At 34.2% G+C, this 23,152-nt stretch overlaps 2 protein-coding genes across 5 annotated transcripts in view; one reads left to right on the top strand and one right to left on the bottom strand.

Moving 5' to 3' along the window:
- Positions 1-22,462, top strand: part of LOC127847796 (serine/threonine-protein phosphatase 6 regulatory ankyrin repeat subunit C-like) — a 32,605-nt gene extending 10,143 nt beyond the window's left edge. Inside the window, exons 1-5 of one of the 3 annotated variants that reach the window (XM_052379954.1) lie at positions 14,258-14,404; positions 16,504-16,591; positions 18,266-18,445; positions 18,871-19,779; positions 20,556-22,462. In XM_052379954.1, the coding sequence (XP_052235914.1) occupies positions 18,355-18,445; positions 18,871-19,779; positions 20,556-20,851 (1,296 nt within the window). In that variant the 5' untranslated portion in view covers positions 14,258-14,404; positions 16,504-16,591; positions 18,266-18,354 and the 3' untranslated portion in view covers positions 20,852-22,462. Of the gene's footprint in view, positions 1-14,257; positions 14,405-16,503; positions 16,592-18,265; positions 18,446-18,870; positions 19,780-20,555 lie in introns of those variants that run through there. The other 2 variants (XM_052379955.1, XM_052379956.1) reach the window with 2 other exon arrangements.
- On the bottom strand, positions 764-14,232 carry LOC127847803 (ATPase inhibitor mai-2, mitochondrial-like). Of its 2 annotated transcripts, none has more exons than XM_052379967.1 (5): positions 14,127-14,232; positions 4,683-4,725; positions 3,555-3,644; positions 2,932-3,012; positions 764-1,334 (listed from the first exon to the last, which is right to left on the bottom strand). In XM_052379967.1, the coding sequence occupies exons 1-5, from the start codon at positions 14,174-14,176 to the stop codon at positions 1,269-1,271; spliced, it is 330 nt and encodes a 109-aa protein (XP_052235927.1). In that variant the 5' UTR covers positions 14,177-14,232; the 3' UTR covers positions 764-1,268. The 2 variants fall into 2 exon arrangements, with proteins under 2 accessions (XP_052235927.1, XP_052235928.1); XM_052379968.1 differs by lacking the exon at positions 14,127-14,232 and adding an exon at positions 5,372-5,425.
- Positions 22,463-23,152: the final 690 nt, after the last annotated feature.

Below are 23,152 nucleotides of genomic sequence, written 5' to 3'. Positions count from 1 at the left end.
CGATTGGAAGGTCCTGTTATGTTTGGAGCAAGTATAGGACGAATCATTTAATTAAATAGTAATTAAACCGGAAAATATGAAACTGTATAAAATATGGGGCACGTACTGTGTTTCTACATTCCTTAAAGGCTATTTTAAAAGATCGATGGATTTTTGTTGGATTATTATTATACGCAAAATAAGATGCAAGTACATGAAAATATAGTGGAAAATACATGTATCACTACATAATTTGCAATACAACCGACATTTCGTAGACAAAACATATCCTGCTTGCTTAACACTATAGTGTATACTTAAAAATTCTTTCTTAACACGTTATTTTAAACCTCCATGTAATTTTGTTTTTAGCTTTTGTGGCGGAAGCTGATTCAATTAAATAGATCTTAAAGTACTTGGAAAATATTCAAATAAGTATACATATTTATTTGTGTGTTGTGTAAACCTTGTAATACAAAACTTATAAACTTTGATGTCCTAAATATCTAATGCTAAATAGCCTATACTTTGTATTTAAATGCAAATGAAAAAAATATCAAAAGAGTACATAGAACATTTGAAAAAATTTTGAGCAATTTTTTCAACTTACAGTTTATAATTATTATTACTTAAAACGATATCACAAACTTAATAATGAATCATTTTTGTTTCCAAAAAAGACACATTTTTATATATAAATATTTCATCTTTACTGTAACTTGAAATCAATTCACTATTCCCTTATTAAAATCCCTTTGCATATTGAAATGATGACAAACAACAGTTAACTAGAAAACATCACTTTTTAATAGCAATTCAAACACTTTAACAGTATGTAACATAGCTATTATACTGCAAACCCTGGTCAGACAATGCCCACAATGATCTTTTATAAACATACCACACAATAATTATCAATAATTATGCTCGAAATGTACACATTTAATGTGTCTGTCATTCACGTTTCATACCAAACTTTAACAAGAGCATATTCACTTTACTGAATCTGTTAGAAATGCTTTTTAACAATACCACTTCTATATATTTATTTAACCACATTTCACACCTATTTATTTATAAAGTCAGTTGCAAAAGGCAATTTTATAACTATTGGTACACAGAAATTGTATCAGGGATTTAAACAAATAAGCACTTTGTAATATGGCGTCTATTACTGTTTCCTTTGAAACGGATGTACTCCCTATATAAATACCAGTATAATTTTGAAAACTTAGAACAGAAAACATTCATCAGCACTTATCGATGCCCAGTGTCACTGAGTAAGTAATTTAATCCGAGTCACCATCCAATTTGTCTAATTTCTTGACCTGTTCCTTGTGTCTAGCCAGAGAAGCCTGCAAAGATACAAAAGAAACACGCATTTCAAACACATTTACAAGTTCACACAATGAAAGCGGGGCTGGAACTGATTATTAAGCAGTTCAAACCAGAAATGGTCACAGTACAAACACCGCCCCCGCCCCCTCCTCAATGCCAGACATACCATAGTAACATGTAGCAGGTTGTAAGAATAAAAAATTGGCATGGCCAGTTTAGAGCCAAAGTACATTATTTGAACAGAGTTTGTAGAGAACCACAATTGTCAATATAATATTACATGCCAAATATCAAAACAGCGGGCTTTTTTATTTCTGATGAAACAAGTTTTTTTAATTAATTTGCAATACAAGTTTATAATATAAACTAGTTCCCTAAGGTGTGGCTAGTCTTGAAACAAGGGCCAAGGACGTTGTTATTTCAAAGATGTATATTTGCGCTAATAAAAGTTTTAAGCAACAATTATGTTTCAGAAATTCAAGTTTAAAAGGTGGCAGAACTTTTGTAATTTTTAATTTCAGACCATACAGTGTCTGAGAATTAAGTCTAAGGAAAGACAGACTGACGGGCAGACAGACGTCTATTGTCATTCCAGTATAACCCCCTTATTCTTAATGGGGGACATGATAAAAGTAAATACTCATAATAATGGCCAATTTAAGTTTGACAGATTATACATTGTCTAAGGAAGGAGAAGCGGCGTAACATTTTCATATATCATCACTTGAATTTGCTGCAAAATTTGTTACCAGCACATCATAGAGATTGAAAATATATGTGAATGATAAATGATAGAACTTAAGACCACATAAACAAGAGCTGTAAGAGGACAGCGCCTTCAACTATTCGAGTGCTTGACAGTATAACGTAAGCCATCATGGAGATGGGGGGGAGTATAATGTGGGTGTGTGGTCATTTTAAAAAAAAGTTTTTTTTGGGGGGGGGGGGGCATTCTGGGATGGGGCATGGGGGATGGTTTGGGTGGAGTGCATTGTGGTATGTCAGGTAAGTGTTGTTTTGTCAAAGTTTGAATCAAATGTGATCATAAATAAAGAAGTTATGGCAATTTAAGCAAAATGTTCAATTATCTAAGTATAAAAGGGGCCATAATTCTGTCAAAATGCTTGATGCAGTTGTCTGCTCTTGTTTATAGACTCGGATCATGTTGGTAAAGAAGTATGCAAAATATGAAAGCAATATGTCAAAGGACATAGAAAATATTTGAGGTGGAACGCAAACTTTAACATAGATTTATCAATAACATGCATATTCTAAGTATAAAAGGGGCAATAATTCTGTCAAAATGCTTAATACAGTTGTCTGCTCTTGTTTATAGCTTGGGGGTCATGTTGGTCAAGAAGTATGCAAAATATAAAAGCAATATGTCAAAGGACATAGGAAATATTTGGGGTAGTACGCAAACTTTTGCACACTAACAGGAACCCTAACGCCGACTTCGGGGTGAGTAGGATAGCTCCACTATATATATTTCATATATAATAGTCGAGCTAAAAATATTAGGACAGAAGTTTAAATGTATACATGTACAAGTTTAAATGTATACATGTACAAGTTTAAATGTATACATGTACAAGTTTAAATGTATACATGTACCTCTAGTCGCTTGATTTCCTCTTCATGGAATTTCTTCTGTTCATTCATATTCTTTTGAAACTCCTTCAGCTGTTTGTCTCCCTGCAAAAATAGGTAGTTTCTTTAGTTTTATACAATTGGTTGATACTTTTAAATAGAAGTTTTTTGCAACATCGCTAGTTTTATAGGAAATCATTTCTTTTCAGTTTCACCAGGACCTTGCTATTTCAAATAGCAAAATCAAATCCCTTGATTAGCATAATGTTCCCTCAACTGTGAATGTGTATGTTTTGAATGAAATGAACTGTAATTGTTCAATTTTTTTATTTTTTTATAGATATTATATTATATCCGATATTTGTCAGGCAGATTAGTCGAAGTGTACTATTCATGAATTTTAATTAACAACAAGTTTATTTATATTCTGAGCTTGTATTGGCATATGCATCATTTAATTTGGTGTTTACATAAGAAAATAAGAGCCATGCACATAATTAATAAATTATACAATAGGGTTACATAAGAGGTTCAGCAACCAATTGGTGATTTACATGTATGTAAATGTATTATAAAGATCTGCGAGTGTACAAAACAGTATCTTTAGTGACAATGATGATTGTCTCGGCAACTTATTGGTGACTTACCAGTTTATGAAAGTATTCCTCCTCTCTCCCCGCCTCAATCTTCCCAAATGCACCACCAGCATCTCTAATTGAGCCGCCAGAACCACCACCCTACAATCACAAACATTAATGGGCCGACAAGACATTAAGTGAGCATTATCAAAAATATGTACGTGTATTTAATCTGCGAATCATAATATGCAATGTATCACTAGAAACATTTGAGTGAATCATAATATGTCAAGGCATTCTGACATCAATTACTTTTTGTATACATGTACCAACTTGTTTTTAATAAAATAACTTTGATTACACACTATATACATTTTTTTCAATTTTGTCCCAGTCTCAAAAAGTGTATATTTTTCCCAAACGATTACCTTAAATAAACATTTAAAGGTTTCCTTTAAATTTCATTTAAAAATTGCACAATTTATTCCTGTCAAGCTGTCAGAGTAAAAGCTTAGCAAATATAATGTAAAACAAGAAATGTGTTTGTCAGAAACACTATGTCCCCTTCTGCGCCGCTTTGAATTTTATTTTTTTTACCTTTGACCTTGAAGGATGACCTTGACCTTTCACCACTCAAAATGTGCGGCTCCATGAGATACACAGGCATGCCAAATATCAAGTTGCTATCTTCAATATTGCAAAAATGAGCAATTTTGGCTACATATATTTGACCTCTGACCTTGAGGGATGACCTTGACCTTTTACCACTCAAAATGTGCAGCTCCGTGAGATATTCATGCATACCAAATATCAAGTTGCTATCTTGAATATTGAAAAAGTTATTGCAAATGTTAAAGTTGGAGCAAACAGACCAACAAACCAACAGACAGACAGGGCAAAAACAATATGTCCCCCACTATAGTGGGTGGGGGACATAAAAAGCCTTTTATTCAAAATTTTATAGTTTTTTCCAGCACAGAAACACACACAACACATGTAACAAATTTTTGGAAAAACAACACAATTTTCCCCAATCCAAAGGCCCAGGCCTATCAATTTTTCACTACACGCATTACTTATTGAATAATTCACTGTTTAAACCATAAAGTAATTTTTTTTTTAATTTGTGATAGAGACAGAGAAAAAATGTTAAAGACTTGAAATGTGTGGCATTTGCATACTTGTGATTATCCTTACCTTGCCAGCTCCACTTCCCAAGTCTCCTGACATAGCTCTGACACTGTTGAAAAGAATATAAAATTACTTTAATATTATATGACATTCATGTGAAGCAAGTGATGAGTCCCAGGCTTGGCGAAATTGGAAAAAATCTGCCGGTCATCCGGACAGGCATTTCAGAAAATGTGCCGGTCCGGAGAAAATTTAGCCGGACAGAAAACAACAACAACAAAACTATGTACATTAACATTAACCCTTTATTTAGCTCAACAAGCCACTGCTGGCACAGTGCTTTATCCTAATAAGAGTTCGGTGTTCATCAATTTGACATGATAGCCTGGACAATCTTCTTCAATTTCCATATCTTCTTCAGTGTCACACATTTGATCAATCTCGAATATTTCTGTGTGCATGTGGTAGGGAAAACATTATTACATACTACAGATTCACTGTTTTAACAGATATCGACACATCAGGCCTTTGCATGGCCATTTTAGCACCAAAAAAATCATAGTAATATACATGTACATTGTTAGATGCTTATGAAATAAAAAATAAAAAATAAAAAAAAAATTAATTGGAATTTTTTACGATCTTGGTTTGGGATCGGGACTGATTGCTTTGGAATTTTTACATACACGTTTATTAGAAAAAACCCTTGATGAAGTAAACATGCATAAACATTCCTTCAAATGGAATAGATTTACCTCATTTGTGATAGTTACATTTTTACAATTCAAGATGCACCAGGTGTTGTTAGGCCTCAGTTACTAAAACAACAAGACAACATAACCTATAAGCGGTGAACAATTCCACACACCAAGTTGCCAACTCATATTTGAGACATGTTAAAACACTGTATTATGTGAATTGGGAATAAAACATCAAACTGGGAATGGACATCATTTTGGTGATTTTCTCAAAACTATTCATTTCATGATCTACATATATTTTTGTAATATATTATCTATAATTTAAGCTTAATAAGAAATTTTCCATGACTTTTTCATTAACAGTGATTGAATTTTCATCATTTAAAGTGTATTTTTAAACCGTGTCCATGCGCGGCATGGACACAGTTTCATTTCATGAGGATTTTTTTTTTAAATTAATAAAAATCCATTTTTGAAGTAAAATCAATTTAAATGATGCTATTATATATGCAAGTATATGTATTAATTATAATTTGTAAAACAAGATAAATACAACATATAAAACTGCATTTTTAGCACTTTTATAAAACACAATTTATTCCTAAATTGATGTCTTATTACCAATTTACATAATACAGTGTTTTAAAATGTAATGCTTGATCATACTGTGAGGGAAATATCAACTGCCACACCCTTTATTTTTGCAGAATGTCTAAACAAATTGAAACAAGAGATGTGTTTGTCAGAAACACAATGCCCCCTAATGCGCTGCTTTGAATATTTTTTTTAACTTTAACGATTATCTTGACCTTTCACCACTCAAAATGTGCAGCTCCATGAGATACACATGCATGCAAAACATCAAGTTGCTATCATTAAATATTGCAAAAGTTATGAACAAGGTTAAAGTTTTGGGACAGGCCAAAAACAATATACCCGCGATCTTTCGATCCGGGGGAATAAAAAGTTGAAACAAGAGACCGTCGGAGACGGGTGATGCTCCCAAAAGTTTTTTTTGTCACAATATTGCACTATATATTCAGATAAAAGGAAACCTCTTGAGGGCACAGCAGTTGGGGGGACAAGAATATTTTTATAAAATTTTACAGGGGCCATAACTCTGTGAAAAATCATCTGACCAGAACCCGCTGATAATATGCACATCTCCTCTTGGTAGTGAAGCTTCCCATAAAGTTTCATTGAATTCCGGTCATTAGTTGATGAGAAATAGCCCGGACAAAAATTGTGCACGGGCGGACACACGGACGGACGGACGGACGAAGCGGCGACTGTATGCTCTCCCCAAAATTTTGCGGGGGAGCATAATTTTTATTTTTTTAATACAATGATAGTTGACCTTTGACCTTGAAGGATGACCTTGACCTTGACTTTTTACCACGCAAAACGTGCAGCTCCATGAGATACACAAGCATGCCAAATATCAAGTTGCTATGTTCAATATAGAAAAAGGTAAAAAAAATACAATAATTGTTTAACTTTGACCTTGAAGGATGACCTTGACCTTGACTTTTTACCATGCAAAACGGGCAGCTCCATGAGATACACAAGCATGCCAATTATCAAGTTGCTATGTTCAATATTAAAAAAGGTAAAAAAAATACAATAATAGTTGACCTTTGACCTTGATGGATGACCATGACCTCGACTTTTTACCACGCAAAACTTGCAGCCCCATGAGATACATAAGCATGCCAAATATCAAGTTGCTATGTACAATAATTAAAAAGTTAAAAAATACAATGATATTTGACCTTTGACCTTGAAGGATGACCTTGACCTCGACTTTTCACCACTCAAAACGTGCAGCTCCATGAGATACACAAGCATGCCAAATATCAAGTTATGTTCAAAATTTAAAAAGGTAAAAAAAATACAATAGTTGACCTTTGACCTTGAAGGATGACCTTGACCTCGACGTTTCACCACTCAAAACGTGCAGCTCCATGAGATACACAAGCATGCCAAATATCAAGTTGCTATGTTCAATATTAAAAAAGTTATGACCAAACTTTAAAGAAGGGTAAAGTTTTAGGAAAGAAAAATACAATATTATACAATCTTCAATATTGCAAAAGTTATAAAAGTTTAACCAAGGTTAAAGTTTTGTGACACACACATACAATGACTGACTGACAGACAGACAGACCAAAAACAATATACCCCCGATCTTTCGATCTGGGGGCGTAAAAACAAGCAACCTGTATGGCTTCTAAATATTTATTTAGCCAAATTGCCTTGGTAAGGCAAAATTCTGCTCATTTTGGGAGCTTCATGGGTGTTATCATAAAACAAATTTTAATTTGGCAAATGACAGAGTAAAGACTTTTAACTGCAACTAAAATTTAGGGTAAACAAATGACAATGATAGTTAGGTCGACTTGATATCTGCAACTGGTAGCCTTACAGGGAGCATGGGTTTTAGCAAAATTTCACAAACACTTGCTGGTCCCCAAATAATTGAAACTCCTTTGATTGTAAATTATAGTGATTTAATAACAAGTGACTCTTTTGCATCCTCATTGTTGATTTTTGGAAAGCAAAGTGCTGACTGATATTCAACATGTTGAAAGCAGTAGTTCTTCAGAAGAAGATGACGCGCCTCCTAATCAAATGGTGCCTGATGCAAGATTGTTTTCCTTGCCAAAATATGAGGCCAGGTATACATGGCTGTACTATAGGTTTTCTGTGTACTTATTATGTGGAAAACTGTTGATCATGATGGTGCATGTGGTGTTTGTGATTAAAGGTGCTGAACTCTTTCATGTTGTTTTAAATCCCAATTTATTTTCCCAATTTCTTGAAATGTCATAAAACACGTTACTGATTTCTGTAAAACGATATTGTTTATCTTAAACAAACTTCTCTTTAAAACAAAAAAATTATCAACATACTCTTTTAGGGGTGCCTAGGACTCTAGTTAATAGTTAATAATTTTCTGGGGTCCTGTCAATAAAGATGGGGGTCCCATAAATATGCTTGCTGTGTCAAAGTCAATAAGTTAAAAGTATAGTATTAAACCCATTATTTAGGTAAACAATATATGAGATTTAACACACACTGATACAATTAATGATTATCCCCACGCTTTTTGAAAAAAAGGTGGGGATATTGTGGTTATCTCCGCAGTCCGTCCGTCTGTCTGTCCGTCCTGGCCACTATCTCCTCCTACACTAAAAGCACTAGAATCTTGAAACTTACACACATGGTAGCTATGAGCATATGTGCGACCCTGCACTATTTGGAATTTTGATCTGACCCCTGGGTCAAAAGTTATAGCGGTTGGGGTGGGGCCGCGTCAGAAATTATCACTCATTTTTTTAGGTTATTTTACATTTACTTCTTTATTTCTACACCGATTCACTTCAAATTGATACTGGACCTCTCTTTTGACAATACGGTCAATCTCAACCATGCATGGCCCCATTCCCAACCCTGGGGCGCCCCGCCCACATAGGCCACACCCACCAAAAATTTCCATTTACTATAATTTTTTCATTTCTACACGGATTCACTTCAAATTGAACTTTTGTTATGACATTAGGGTCAATCTCAACTATGCATGGCCCCAATCCCAACCCTGGGGCGCCCGCCCACATAGGCCACACCCACCAAAAAATTCCATTTAATATAATTTTTTCATTTCTACACGGATTCACTTCAAATTGATACTGAACTTCTCTTATGACATTAGGGTCAATCTCAACTATGCATGGCCCCATAACCAACCCTGGGGCCCCGCCCACATAGACCACACCCACCCAAAATTGCCTTTACTATAATTTCTTCATTTCTACACCGATTCACTTCAAATTGATATTGAACTTCTCTTATGACAATACAGTCAATCTCAACTATGCATGGCCCCATTACCAACCCTGGGGCGCCCCGCCCACATAGACCACACCCACCCAAAATTGCCTTTTACTATAATTTCTTTATTTCTACACCGATTCACTTCAAATTGATACTGAACCTCTCTTATGACAATACGGTCAATCTCAACTATGCATGGCCCCATTACCAACCCTGGGGCGCCCTGCCCACATAGACCACACCCGCCCAAAATTGCCTTTTACTATAATTTCTTCATTTCTACACCGATTTACTTCAAATTGGTACTGAACTTCTCTTATGACAATACGGTCAATCTCAACTATGCATGGCACAATTACCAACCCTGGGGCGCCCTGCCCACATATGTCACACCCACCCAAAATTGCCTTTTACTATAACTTCTTCATTTCTACACCAATTCACTTCTAATTGATGATGAACTTCTCTTATGACAATACGGTCAATCTCAGCTATGCATGGCCCCATTACCAACCCTGGGGCACACCTAGGTCAAACATTCGGCGTGGGGATACGCGTCGGCCTCTGCCGCGCCATTTCTAGTTGTATTTATTTTTATAGTTTAATCTTGCTTGCCAGATAATTAGCTATTGTAAGTTTTTTGTAACCTCAGTAAGCTTTTCTTTCATAGCGACATAAATAGCTCACATTTACGCAATGTAATCTCAAATCAGGACTTTGCAACTAGCAACAGCAGGCGCATGATTGGTCAATAAATCAACAAGCGAGACAAGTCGTACATCCTTCTAGAAAATTACGCACTGCAGTAACCAGGGTTGGAATATTGACCGGTCAATTGAGTATTGACCGGACCAGCGGTCAATACCCGGTTAAAACCGGTCAATACTGGTCTTTACTGGTCAATTGAAAATTGTAGCATTTAAACATTACAAAGGAGCCATTTTATATTTAATCAATAATTATTCTGTAATTGATAAACTTTTTTCTGAGTTATTTATTGTAAAAAAAATCTTTAAAGCTGTAAAAAGTTACTTCTTTATTATTTATGGAAACAGCCTCAAATACATAAGGACTAAGGCAATATCTTTATCTCAGTGTATCACATATGTTACTAAAGTATTATAACTATTGTAGGTACCATAGCATTTCACTTATCTATTGATATATCTATTTGATAAGCAGATGGACAAACAGAACTCTTGTGTATTCTAGGGTTATAAATCTGGCCTCTTACATGTAGTTGGTAATAAAATGCATGCAGTGTTATGTCTCTGATATTGACAATTAAGCAAATCTGCCCTTAGGCTATTTCATATCACTCACACAAGAAGATTACATTGTACTTGCTATTAATATAATAGTGACTTCTAACTTGTTTCCTTTCTGTATTAAGAGGTTTTTTTCCCTTTCATATTAAAAGTTCAATTGGTATTCAAATAAATAAACAATCAAAGTTCTTGATTTTGCCAACAAATAATATTTTCCAATTGTGGGTCTACTCTTCTTTTCATTTTTTTTCTTTTAATAATTATTTCTTATTATGTTTTTTATTCTTATATCAATAAAAATTATATAAAAAAGTTTTTTTCACTATTTTGTTTATAAGTATTTAAAGAAATCAATGCAAGAATACATGACAAGTAAGGATTGTGTCAAAAAGGTGCCATTTAAGGCCCTATTATCAGTTTTGGGTGCTCCAACCTGTATAGGTGAGAAGACTGTTAGAACTTAGAAGACTGTGGGAACAGTGTGGTATGAGGAACAACTCATACACAGTAATTGACAGGTTCTCGTTGAATCAAGCACATAATTATCTGAGCATCATAATTCATTAGAATTGAAAAAAAGTTCAATCAACCAGAAAAATCAAATTGACCAACTTTGACTTATTTGCAAAATTTTGAGAGATTGGCCTACAAATTGCATGAACAGGTATAAAATAGTGGGTATTAATAGCTTAAGACATTATTGGCAACATGTCTGTTTAATTTATATTATCAATATTGTTTAATTAGGCATGGAATATAAATTAAAATTGTGGGTAAAGTTCAATCGACCAGTATTGACCAGTAATGACTAGAGCTGTAACGATTCACCCATCATTCGATTCAATTCGATTTCGATACCAAATGGTCAGTTTTCGATTATTTTCGATTCGATTCAATTTTAACAATATGCTGCTTATCTTGCAATCTATTTCATGTTTGATTTTCCAGGGCATGAATTAATATGTTTCGTATTTGTTATTAACTTATTATGTTGAACATTTAAAGCGTTTAATTTTTTAAATAAAATTTAAAATTTAAAAACGCAACATTGTAACAAATTTATTGAACACAACTTCTTGCTGAGTTATTCTTAAATAACATAAAATGCACAATGTATCACATCTGAAATATCAACCGAGTGTTTTCTCTTCAAATGTTGCCTCAAATTTGTAGTGCTTCCAGATTTAGGGTAACTTACGTCAACAAAACACGATTTGACAGTTGCCATTGCATCAAAACCTTCGCGAAACCCGAAATGTTCCCAAACTTTTGCTTTTAATTTTGACGGTGCGTCTTTCAGCACGGTTGAAGAAGCCATTTTACCGGCTGATGTAATGCTCAGCATGTTATTAATTCATTCATTGGATGCCATATTGGCTATTGACCAATCACAAGACGTATTACAAATGACAAGAAAGTTTGGACGACGGATTTTTAAAGCAAGGTTTAAAATGCGGATCAATCAGGATTGCAGTGAATCGAATCGAAATTGACCGTATTGGTATCGAAATCGAATCGGCGACGTTGAACCGGTTTTTCGATGCATCGAACCAAATTGTTACAGCTCTAGTAATGACCACTTCGGGGATGACCGCGGCGGTTTTAACCGGTAAAAACCGCCGGTTAAAACCGGGGGTGGTCGATTGGTGCCAACCCTGGCAGTCACTGTTGTCTTTCAGAGTTTCTTGTTGATATTACGAAAACCAATACGTCAAAATGATTGTGCGCCATATGCAGGGCTCTCGGAAAAAGTATGAGTTCAAAAGGAAAAAGTAGTAGTCCAGTTGTATTTTGCACACATCTTCAAATTTTCAGCAAAATATACATAATTTTCTTATTGGTTTTATTAAAAAAAAAAAACAAACACATTACACTAATTCTTACTTGAATGTCTAGCTTTAATCAGTGGTCATGATACAATTATCATAACAAATTTTTTTTATCAAATGCCATTAACCCCATGCATTTACACATTAAAAACATAACAAGGCACATAGATTGGACACTTTATTAATTAATAGTAATATTAAGATCAGCACGCACTGTCTGTTCATTACAACAAATTGTCAAACATCAAACTTAAACATGCAAAAACTAAGTAAGAAACACAACACAAAAAATTTACTTTTCAGACCTATAATATTAAAATAATACAAAAATGTTATGAACCCTTCTGATGGTGTTCCATTTTAAACATGTATAAGATTAACATAAGATTTATGATTAACAGTTTCAAGCACCTTGAGGTAATCAGTCTTGTCAGCATTTTATTTTCTTCTCTTCCTCTTTTCACAAAACAACTGCAAACTTCTTGACGCTGCGAATTCCTACACATCTGGGCCATCTTTTTTTATTCGCATTGGCATCTTCACTGGTTTTTCTTGCCATCTCAGAGCAATATGATAGTAATAACGAACATGTAAGTTTGCCCCCATCAAATTAATGTGCAAACTATAAAGGTTGCATGTGCTTTCTAACTCCCGATATATATTGGGTCTAACTTGGATTATGAACTGTTAGATCCACCCATTCTAACATTTCACCCTGTTGTTTGTAATGTTAACAAATATCACCATTATGAGGTCTCCACTGGTTTGCTTTCTTTAATGTATTCAAGTTTTATTGTACAGTTCAAATTTTCCGCAAAACATTTATTCTTTTCACATTTAATAAATTGTAGTATTCATGGTAAAAAACCTACACACTGAATGCATGGCAGCCTTACAAGATTCTTGTTTTTAATGTAAACAAATAGGATTATGGAGGTTTCGGCGAAACACCAGTTCGGCGAATTGATTATAAATAGTAGGTGTTAAACCGGTTCGGCGAAATGATTTATTGTTGATTACGCCTTTACATAACTACTGAATAGGTGTGAATAGATCGATGTACGGCATTGCAAATTGTATATTTTAATTAGCGATATTGTTAACTACTGAATAGGTGTGAATAGATCGATGTACGGCATTACCAATTTGTATATTTTAATTAGCGATATTGTTTTCACACTCATTATAAAGAACGCTTGGCTCAAGTGAGGCTGTCAAATTTCATTACCCGAAAACAGCTCACAGTTTGGTATTTAGTGATGAATGTCATATTATAGAGTAGTTACGTAGAGGCGTAATCAACTATAAATCATTTCGCCGAACCGGTTTAACACCTACTATTTATAATCAATTCGCCGAACTGAGGTTTCGCCGAAACCTCCAGTAACCAACAAATATCACCAGAAATGGCCGAATGAATGAGGTCTCCGCTGGTTTGCTGTCTTTAATTAAATTCACGTTATATCATTTATGGTAGAGTTCAAATGTATATATTTATAAATTCTAAGAATTTATTTACAAACTGCAAAAAAATGCCAAAATTTGTGAACAAATCATTTTAAAATTTACCAGATTGGCCAGTAACCAACAGAACACAACATACCAAATGAAATAAAATTAACGGCACACCACGAGTTCACCATATAAATATTCAATCGCGTTGTTAACAATTTTGGGTATTCTTTTTCTTTGTCAATAAAACGTAAACATACGCAATAATGCGTTGTATTTCCTATCGAGTTGACCTTCACTTTCCCCACCCACACATATATTTCTAACGTAAACAACGCAGTTCCCCAAGAAAAAATGATGACATTTTTTACAGAAAGATCCGTTAATGTTTAAAATAAACGTTTGACATTTAAAGCATATACCCACCTTATCAATCTTACCGGTTGAATTATTTTCCTAGTCAAAGTTAATGCCATGTTTATTTCGAAACTTTTCTTGAAACGCTACCGGAAGTATAGAAAATACAGTGTTCACCGGAGAAATTCCAGCATCCGGTCAAAGTTGCAGGAATTTTTAGTAACTTTCGAAAGTTTTAGATTTACACATAAGGATATAGCCTCGAGCAGATCTTCAAAATAATTTTATATTTCACCCAAAACATATTCAGTGCCATTTAAAAGGCACCGTAAGACCAATAGAATAAAGTAAGTTTCATGGGTTACATTCTTTTAATTTATAGGCTAAATATCACTTAATCAAAACAGACATTCTTTAAAAAATTGAAAGGGCATTTCTAAAAAGATTTAAATTTAAGTATCACTAAGAAATCTAATATAATATGATACAAAAATTGTTCTTCTTCTGTCATTGAACACTGACACGAATGTGTTACCAGTTTCTCTAGTTTAAAAGGGCATTTTAAGTTAATGCAATGTACAAACTTTATAGACAAGCTTTCACACCAGTATTGCTGTTGTCTCTCTGCTGCAGTTTATCATAGCTGTTTTACTGATAAAATACCTATATACGGTGGTGATTTAAGCCTAACATTATTGCTTGGCTCCTAGTTCTTCTTGAATGCTCTGAGCTTTTATGAGTACAAACGTACAGCTCATACCCAGAGGGTCAATAGCTGGGAGTTGGATTATTGCAACTAGCTTGGCTCCCTGGGTTTAGATTCAAGCTAACTGGGGAAGACCCCGAGTTTATATAAGGTATAATCTTAGTTCTTCTTTTTACCATAACTTAAAATGTGGCTTTTTATATTGTTTTTCTTTGTGATATATTAAGTCTAGTCAGTACTATAATAGTTGCAATAATCCAACTCCCAGCTATTTCGACCCTCTGGGTCGCTGGGCTGTACATATATGTACCCATTATGCTCACAGCATTCAAGAAGAACAAGTACTATAAAACCTGTTTGCTGAAGTTCCTTTTGCTAGGAATATTTCAGTTTTTATGCCCCTGGTAGGGTGGCATATAGCAGTTGAACTGTCCATCAGTCATTCTGTCCGTCGGTCCGTCTGAAAACTTTAACATTTGCCATAACTTTTGCTATATTGAAGATAGCAACTTGATATTTGGCATGCATGTGTTTCTCATGAAGCTGCACATTTTGATTGGTAAAAGATCAAAGTCATCCTTTAAGGTCAAAATTCAAAAAATACAATCCAAGGGAAGTAATAAGCTTTAAAAGGGAGATAATTTCTAAACCTGCAAAATGATATATTGAAATTTTATGTCAAAGCGGCGCAATAGGGGGCATTGTGTTTCTGACAAACACTTCTGTTGTTGCTTCTTTTTTTCAAATCAGCAATCAAGGGTACTCTAGTAATTGCGATGTTTCAGTAGAACACTAATTTAGTTCTTATTTCTATCAGGGGCATAATTTGCAAGAGCATTCAAAAGCACTTGTCCCCGCATTGTAATGATGATTTTAAAAATTAAATGTAATTTTTAAAAAAGATATAAATCATAAGTTAAGAAATGTTAAAACATTGCATAGAAAGCTCACCTACAATTTGAAAGTGGATCTTTTTACCACAGTGATACAATGACATTTATTTTCCAAAGGTATTTTTACCCTTTTCATTTAAAACATCTGGTGCTGCAAGAAAACAAATTTGGGTGCCAACTTTAAGTACTGTTTGAATGGATACCATGCCTGTGTAAAAGTGTAAAAATGCTGTCTCTTTCATTTCCTATTTTATTGTATTACTTATTAATATCTATTTTGATAAATCTTTTTTTCCTAACAACTTTATAAATACTCTGCAATGATTTCTAATTTAAATAAACAATACAACTGTAAAATGAAGCCAAGTCTTTTGAAAATTACACCTATTACATTTACAATGGAGAAGAGTTAAAAGGTTATGCTATTCAATAACTCATCTAAACTTGGTAAGCTTTAGTAATGGTATTGGTCTTACTTCAAAGTCTTTTGATGTTAAAGCCAAGTTGGCGCCAATTTCTAGGGTGGGAGTGGCAATAAGCCTTTAACACTATCACAAATTGCCATTGATAAAGGAATACCACTGTACCTTAAAAATGCAATCACTGTCAATAATAATAAGCATTATAAAAGAACGGTTCTTTTGATGAACTTAATTTTAAATTGGAGTTTTATTTTCTAAAATCTAAATTGGAAAATACGGTTACAGTGAAAAAACTTTGATCATTTACATGGCTTGTCACATACAGTTTATAGTATTTTGAATTGTTTATCTATTCTATTAAGCATACATCTCCTACATGCCTTGAATTGCCCTCATTAAGTTGTTAACAATTGTTTTATTTGTAGGGATTCTGGATTTATTGGAATTTTTCTTCCATTCAAAGAACTGCGGATATATTGCTATTCACACCATCTTTCATCTGTTGCATGGTTGGTAAGTAGGCCATTTTATTAATGATATTAAGCGAATATGTTGACTTACGTTCATACAAATTGGTATGATAACAGGGATAATTTTAGGTCTGCGTCCTGTACGCATAGAAATCGCAGGGGACGCAAACATTTGCTTGATATGCGTCCCGCGGACGCACAATCCTGAAGTGTATAAATTATGATACTGAAAAATATTTCACCAACAGAAAAGAAAAATTAAGACCAAAACACTTGCAAATTGACCAAAAATGGCCGCCAGTTTACTATTGCGCAAACAATAATCCGGGTCATTGGAAAGCTTTATTTTGTATTCAACAATAGGAGGTGTCATTATTGTATAGACCATGGGTTGCATAGCACTATATTTTTCTGACAATGTTGTAATTTTCTAGCAACTAATTAACAGTCCGCATGCATTTCATGTAAAACATGCGAAAATAAGAAATCATGTAATTCTTCCTTGGGTAAGCATGGGCTTTTAATGTAATGATGAATAAAAACTCATAGTGCTTTGTTTTAAAGTGGACACTTTTTATGTTAATTACACTGCATCTTAATGGCTACAGTTGTTTAGATATGTCAGTATTGACGTAAAACTGCTCATCTATTATAATGGTCAAGTGGGGTTATTGTTTGTCGCACTACACATGCGTGAATGTGATGTGCAATGGCCTGTTTAAGTCTTGAAAATAATCTAGTCATAAAACTGTTGGGTTGCCTTTTAAAGTTTCCTGTTTAATTGCGACTAGATAGCCATGTGATGTGATTAAAATGTTGAAATACCCTGATCCACTGTTTGTCTTCTGCTCATACATGTAGATGGGACCCATACTTTTCCCTGGGACCCATAGATTTAAAACCTATGAGTCCCTGGGACTCAAATTTTTGATTTCTAAAATTATCACTGTGAAAATTAGTTTGGATTAAAGGAAGACACATATCAATTTTGAGGTTAACAGGTTAAAGGTTAAGGTCACGAGGCTTGTAATAGGATATGTTGACCATTTCACCTCTGCACAATACATGTATATGGAGAACACTTTGACCTACGATTATGCACATTGGTATTATGCCTATTGATTTTGATATCAACAGTTCAAATTTCAAGGTCACAACAATTGTAACATAAAATGTTGACCATTTTGTTTCCACATGATGTCAAGAGGACAAAATCAACCTACCATTATTCAAAATGGTATAATTATTTCTTGGGCTGAAAGGAAGCTGCCTACCGGTATTGATTTTCAGGTCAATATTATAATAAAAGGGCTGGCAACATGAAAACAGTGTCCACACAATATCTAGGGTGTATGCTTTAACATCGGATCACATCCTTTATTATGCTGCTTAGTCATGAAGGAAAACCCCTATTGATTCGCAGATTAACATGTCAAAGTTCAAGGTCACATACACATGCGCAATAAAAATTTATCTGAATAATTGCACATTGTGACAGTTCAACTGTTGGCTGCATGTAGAGGCATGCATATATTACAAGCATTTCTTGTTACTTATAGTTTATATCATTACAAGCAGAACATACTGCATGTAGAGGTCAATGCTGGTATGTTTCGAAGTAAAGTATTGTTATAACAATATAATGCATGTGATAATAGTATTATTTGATTCTTTTACACACACAAAAGCTAAGAACCTGATGATTGTTTAACTTCAGGCATTATTGCATCACATCAGTGGTTGGAATCCAAAGATGGGAAATTGAAGGCTGCTGTTACTCAAGCAAACTGAACATCAGCATAAGCCATGAGTATTATTCCGGTTCCACCGCCACCCCCCGCACCCCCCTCTGTGTATTACCTACCTGCAGAACTTCTAGAGGACGATGAATTTGCAGGTTTGTATAATCGGGTTGAACAATCTAATTATATCCTGTGTGGAATACAAGCTCTTTTCAGTTGGCTTAGATGGGCTTTGCCTTACAGTTGTATACATCAATACACTCATGTTCTAATGATTATGAATCAAACATAGAAAATGGATCACAAATAGAAGCAACTAAGCACATAGAGTTTTGCACACACCAATGCCTAATAAAAAACATGTGTTTTGTAAATGGTAATCATATGCTTTTCTACGGTACAATTAGTGGTTTTTATTCAAATTCAAAATCAAATGCATTTTTTAATTGGCCATGCTACAACACCAACACTGTTATTGTAACACGCGAAAAAACAAACATTTTGAGCACATGGCTTTATACACCAGCATTTCTTGACTGACAAGTCACAATCATTGCAATTAATGTTATTTCCATTGCAGAAAAACGTCAACAGAAGGAGCTTCAGTTTCACCTAGTATCTGCAATAGAGAGAGGGAATGTAGAACTGTTACAAGAGCTTATTGCAAAGGGAGTTAACACCAATTGCACTCTCGTTATAGATAAAACGCCACTGTCTCTTGCCTTAGATAACATTCCAGTCAACGAAAATATAGTGCAGCTGTTAGTTGATGCGGATGGAACAGATATTAATCTCGCAGAAAAAAGTCCCTTAAGGCTTAAACCCTTGCACATGGCAGCTGCAAGGGGTAGTTTAACATTGATTAAAATAATTTCTGATGGCTCAAAACGTGATGATTGCAACATCGATGTGAAGGACAGTGGTCTAGCAACGCCGTTACATCATGCTGCCTGGTTTGGTCATGCAGAAATAGTAAAGCACCTGCTTCTGCGAGGATGCGATGTTAATTCAAAGGACGACTGTGGAAAAACTGCTCTGCATAGAGCCTGTGAAAAGCAGTCATTGGAGGTGGCCAATGCTTTGCTGAACAACGGTGCTAATATAAATGCTACAGACAATTTTGGATGGTCTCCCTTGTTTGACAGTGTATTTTTCTTGAAAACTGATGTAGTGGAATACCTCTTGAAGCTTGGTGCATCTCCAGACTTGAAGGACATCTATGGGAAGAGCCTTCTTGATCTGGCCTGCTACAACAATGTGTCGTCTGTTCATTCTGACAAGCAGCCTGAGCGAGTTGTACTGGCCACTTCCTTTTATTCGTATGCAAGAAAGCGAGGCATTCCGTCTCAAGAACTGCAGATGCTGATATTTTTGCTGGACCATCGCGTTAATGATGACGATACTTTCAAATGTGTCAAGTTGTTGTTGAATGCTGGTTTGGACCCAAAACTGTTCCCTGTGGATGGTTTCAAAACGGAATCACTGACAGGTAAAGTTGGTAGAATCAATCGACATGTTATTCAATAATTGTTATCACTGATTGTCTGCAGTACCACCCTGTTACAAACCCCCTTAGGTTGTATAAGAACTTTGTGTTCATGTATCTATTATATACATGTACTAGTACATAAAATTATCTTGTACCTTAACCCTTTCCCACTCAGAAGCAAAGTGAAAATGGCTATGTGCAAATAGCATAAAACCAGAACAGCCTGTGAGTAACTCGCAGTCTGTTCAGGTTTTATGCTGTTTGCTGCTAATCAGTATCTTAGGGTTGGAAATGAAGCCTTTAAAACTTGAATTTAAAAGTAAGAAAGGTCTTGAATTAATTTAACTTTCTAATGGACTACAATTGCGTAAAAATATATCTAAGTGGTAAAGGGTTTATTGTATGTTGTTAAGCAGCATCATTGCTATATTTCGTATTTTTTTATTAATTGTAAAATATCTTGCTGTATTTCAAAAATTGTTTTGAAAATCTTGGGATTTGTTCTAATCATTTATCCAGCATACCTGATTGCTTATTTCTGTTACAGTCTCTTTTTATGTCTTCTTGTTTAAGCAGAAGCAAAAATCAGAGTTTATTCAATTGTGACTTTGCCTCTGAAGTTTTTGGGTCAGTTAAATTAATGCAAGAACATTCCGATTTTATAATGGCACTTCCAGTCTGGTCAAGATTGTATCTTTCATCCTTGGATTCCAAAATATTATAACAATAGAAAATATTATAATGTTTTACCTATATAAAGCATGATCTTTTTGTAGCTGCAGCAAAAGTCAGAGTGTATTTAACACTGGCTGGGGCTTTCCTTTCACCCTTGGATCCCTGGGTACACGAAGGTAGCTCTCAAATCACCTGGCGACACTGGTTTCAGATTGAGCTGCAACAACAGATGAGTTTGAAGCGTAGGTGCCGCTACCACATCCGCTCGTACCTGAGTTGCCATGGTGATGTGGATGACTCAATAAAACAGCTCCCGATTCCCGAGGTTTTGAAAAGGATTTTAAGGCTGGAGGGTGACTTTGAGGCTTTTTTAAGATTTGCTAAAAAATATCAGTAGCTTATTTTATGCAATAATGTAGATATAACGTTTACAATATTGTTATGCTCCGGGTAGGGTGGCATATAGAAGTTGAACTGTCTGTCTGTCTGTCTGTCCGTCCGTCCGTCCGAAAACTTTAACATTGGCCATAACTTTTGCAATATTGAAGATAGCAACTTGATATTTGGCATGCATGTGTATCTCATGAAGCTGCACATTTTGAGTGGTGAAAGGTCAAGGTCATTCTTCAAGGTCAAAGGTCAAAAAACAAAATCCAAGGGAAGTAATAAGCTTTAAAGGGAGATAATTTCTATTTTATATCATTTGGCAGGTACAGATCATTTTCACAAGGGAAGTGATATTTTTTAAAAGGATATAATCTGAAACAAATTTTAAGGTCAATGTCATCCTTCACGGTCAAAAGTCAAAATATACTATCCAAGGGAAGTAATAAGCTATAAAAGGGAGATAATTTCTAAACCTGCCAAATGATATATTGAAATTTTATTTTGAAGCGGCTCAATAGGGGGCATTTTGTTTCTGACAAACACATCACGTGTTTATTTTATTTTTTGTAATTCGAGGTTTAGTTTTTTGGTCTTTAAAAAAACTTTGTCACAGATTAGCAAATATTGCAATTTAAAAAGAACTTGTCAGAGTAAAAAAATTACATGTCATATTAAAACAAGCCAAATAGCACTATTGGTTTACATAAATGTTTCAACTTCAAACAAAATGGCTTTTTTAACACTTTTTAATCGATAATTTGTCAATGTTGTGAATTTTTAATACACTGTATAATAGTGTTTACATGTAGCTCTAAAGCATTAATGGGCAAGTGATGGCGTGTCTTACATTGTATTTTGAACCCAAAAACCCATGGAGTGTATATAGATTTGTATCCTAGTGAAGGCAAAACATGTTGTTCAATTTTTGTCCTTCTTTCAGCGATAATTGTTTTAGATGTTTTAGATATTTCCAAAAGTATAGTCAGTAAATTAAATACATTTTATGACAATTTTTAACATTTTGAAAGTCTATGGGCAAGTCTGGTTTACAATTACAAAATTTAATTTAATTGAAATTTTTTAATTTAAATTAACTTTCCAAAACATAGCTTCAGAATAAGTTTTTAACAGCTAGTCAGTTAATACCTGAGTGCTATCAAGCAATTGTATTCTTGTTTTTTGTGTGAAATAAATCCATTTTAGAACTTTTTAAAAGTTTATATTTGTGTTGAAATATTAATATAAAATAAATAAGGGGTCTTCAGCTCATTATTGTGAAATCTACCTGCAGACTTTAATGTTTGCATGCGCTGAAAGAAAAGTTCATACTTCATTCTAGTTTTATATGACTTGTTAGATGATTAATTAAACCTCACTTTTTATCAAATATAAAATACTTAAATAGAAAAATAAAGTTCAGCAAAAAAAGTTAGCCTTGTAAGGAAGTGTATAAAATTATGATTTCATTTCTCAGTTTTGAATCCAACTATTTGTTGTTGTTGTTATTGCTTTGTGACCAGTGCAATATTTTTCATTTCTAATGCATGTATAGGATTGTTTTGTATTTCAATAATCTTTTTGATGTTCTCTATTAGTTATGAGAAATAAAATCTTTAAAGTTTTCAATAATTTGTGATTTCACTTAACCAATCAATTGATAAATTGTTAAATTGTATTCAGTTGTCTTGTGGGGCCTACTTGCGAAAAGTACTATACAGGTGTCAAAATGTTTTCCCCATAAGCAAATAAAAATGGCTTTTGCAACCAGCATAAAACCAGAACAGCCTGCAAGTAACTCACAGTCTGTTCAGGTTTTATGCTGTTTGCTTCTCATCAGTAACTAAGGGTTGGAAATAGAGCCTCTAAAACTTGAATTTAGTAACAAAGGTACTTAATTAAATGTAACTTTCTAAGGGACTGCAAGTGCGTCAAAAACCATCTATGTGTGAAAGGGTTAAAGTATGTCCATGCATGAATTAGTTCCTCCGAGCTTGTCTGAACAGTTGCTTAATCATTCATAGAGCAAGTTTAAAATAATTGTAAATAATGAATAAATTATATAAATCAGCAGATATGTTCACCATATTAAGACAGTGTGTCACATGTAAGACGCATGTCCATAGTTCCAAGTCAAAGGTCACACTTAGAGGTCACAGGTGAATTCTGAGAATTTTAGAATGTGTCCAGTCTACAACTTCATTATCCATCTTACGATATAAAAATCACGACAAGTTGTCTCCCTACCACAAAGGTTAAGATCTCGCTTAGAAGTCAAAGGTTAGATCTGAATATTATAAAATGTGTTGAGATT

This window comes from Dreissena polymorpha, chromosome 10 (genome assembly GCF_020536995.1).
Source record: "Dreissena polymorpha isolate Duluth1 chromosome 10, UMN_Dpol_1.0, whole genome shotgun sequence".
NCBI classification, from domain to species: Eukaryota; Metazoa; Mollusca; class Bivalvia; order Myida; family Dreissenidae; genus Dreissena; species Dreissena polymorpha.
This window is presented reverse-complemented; position numbering and strand designations above follow the sequence as displayed.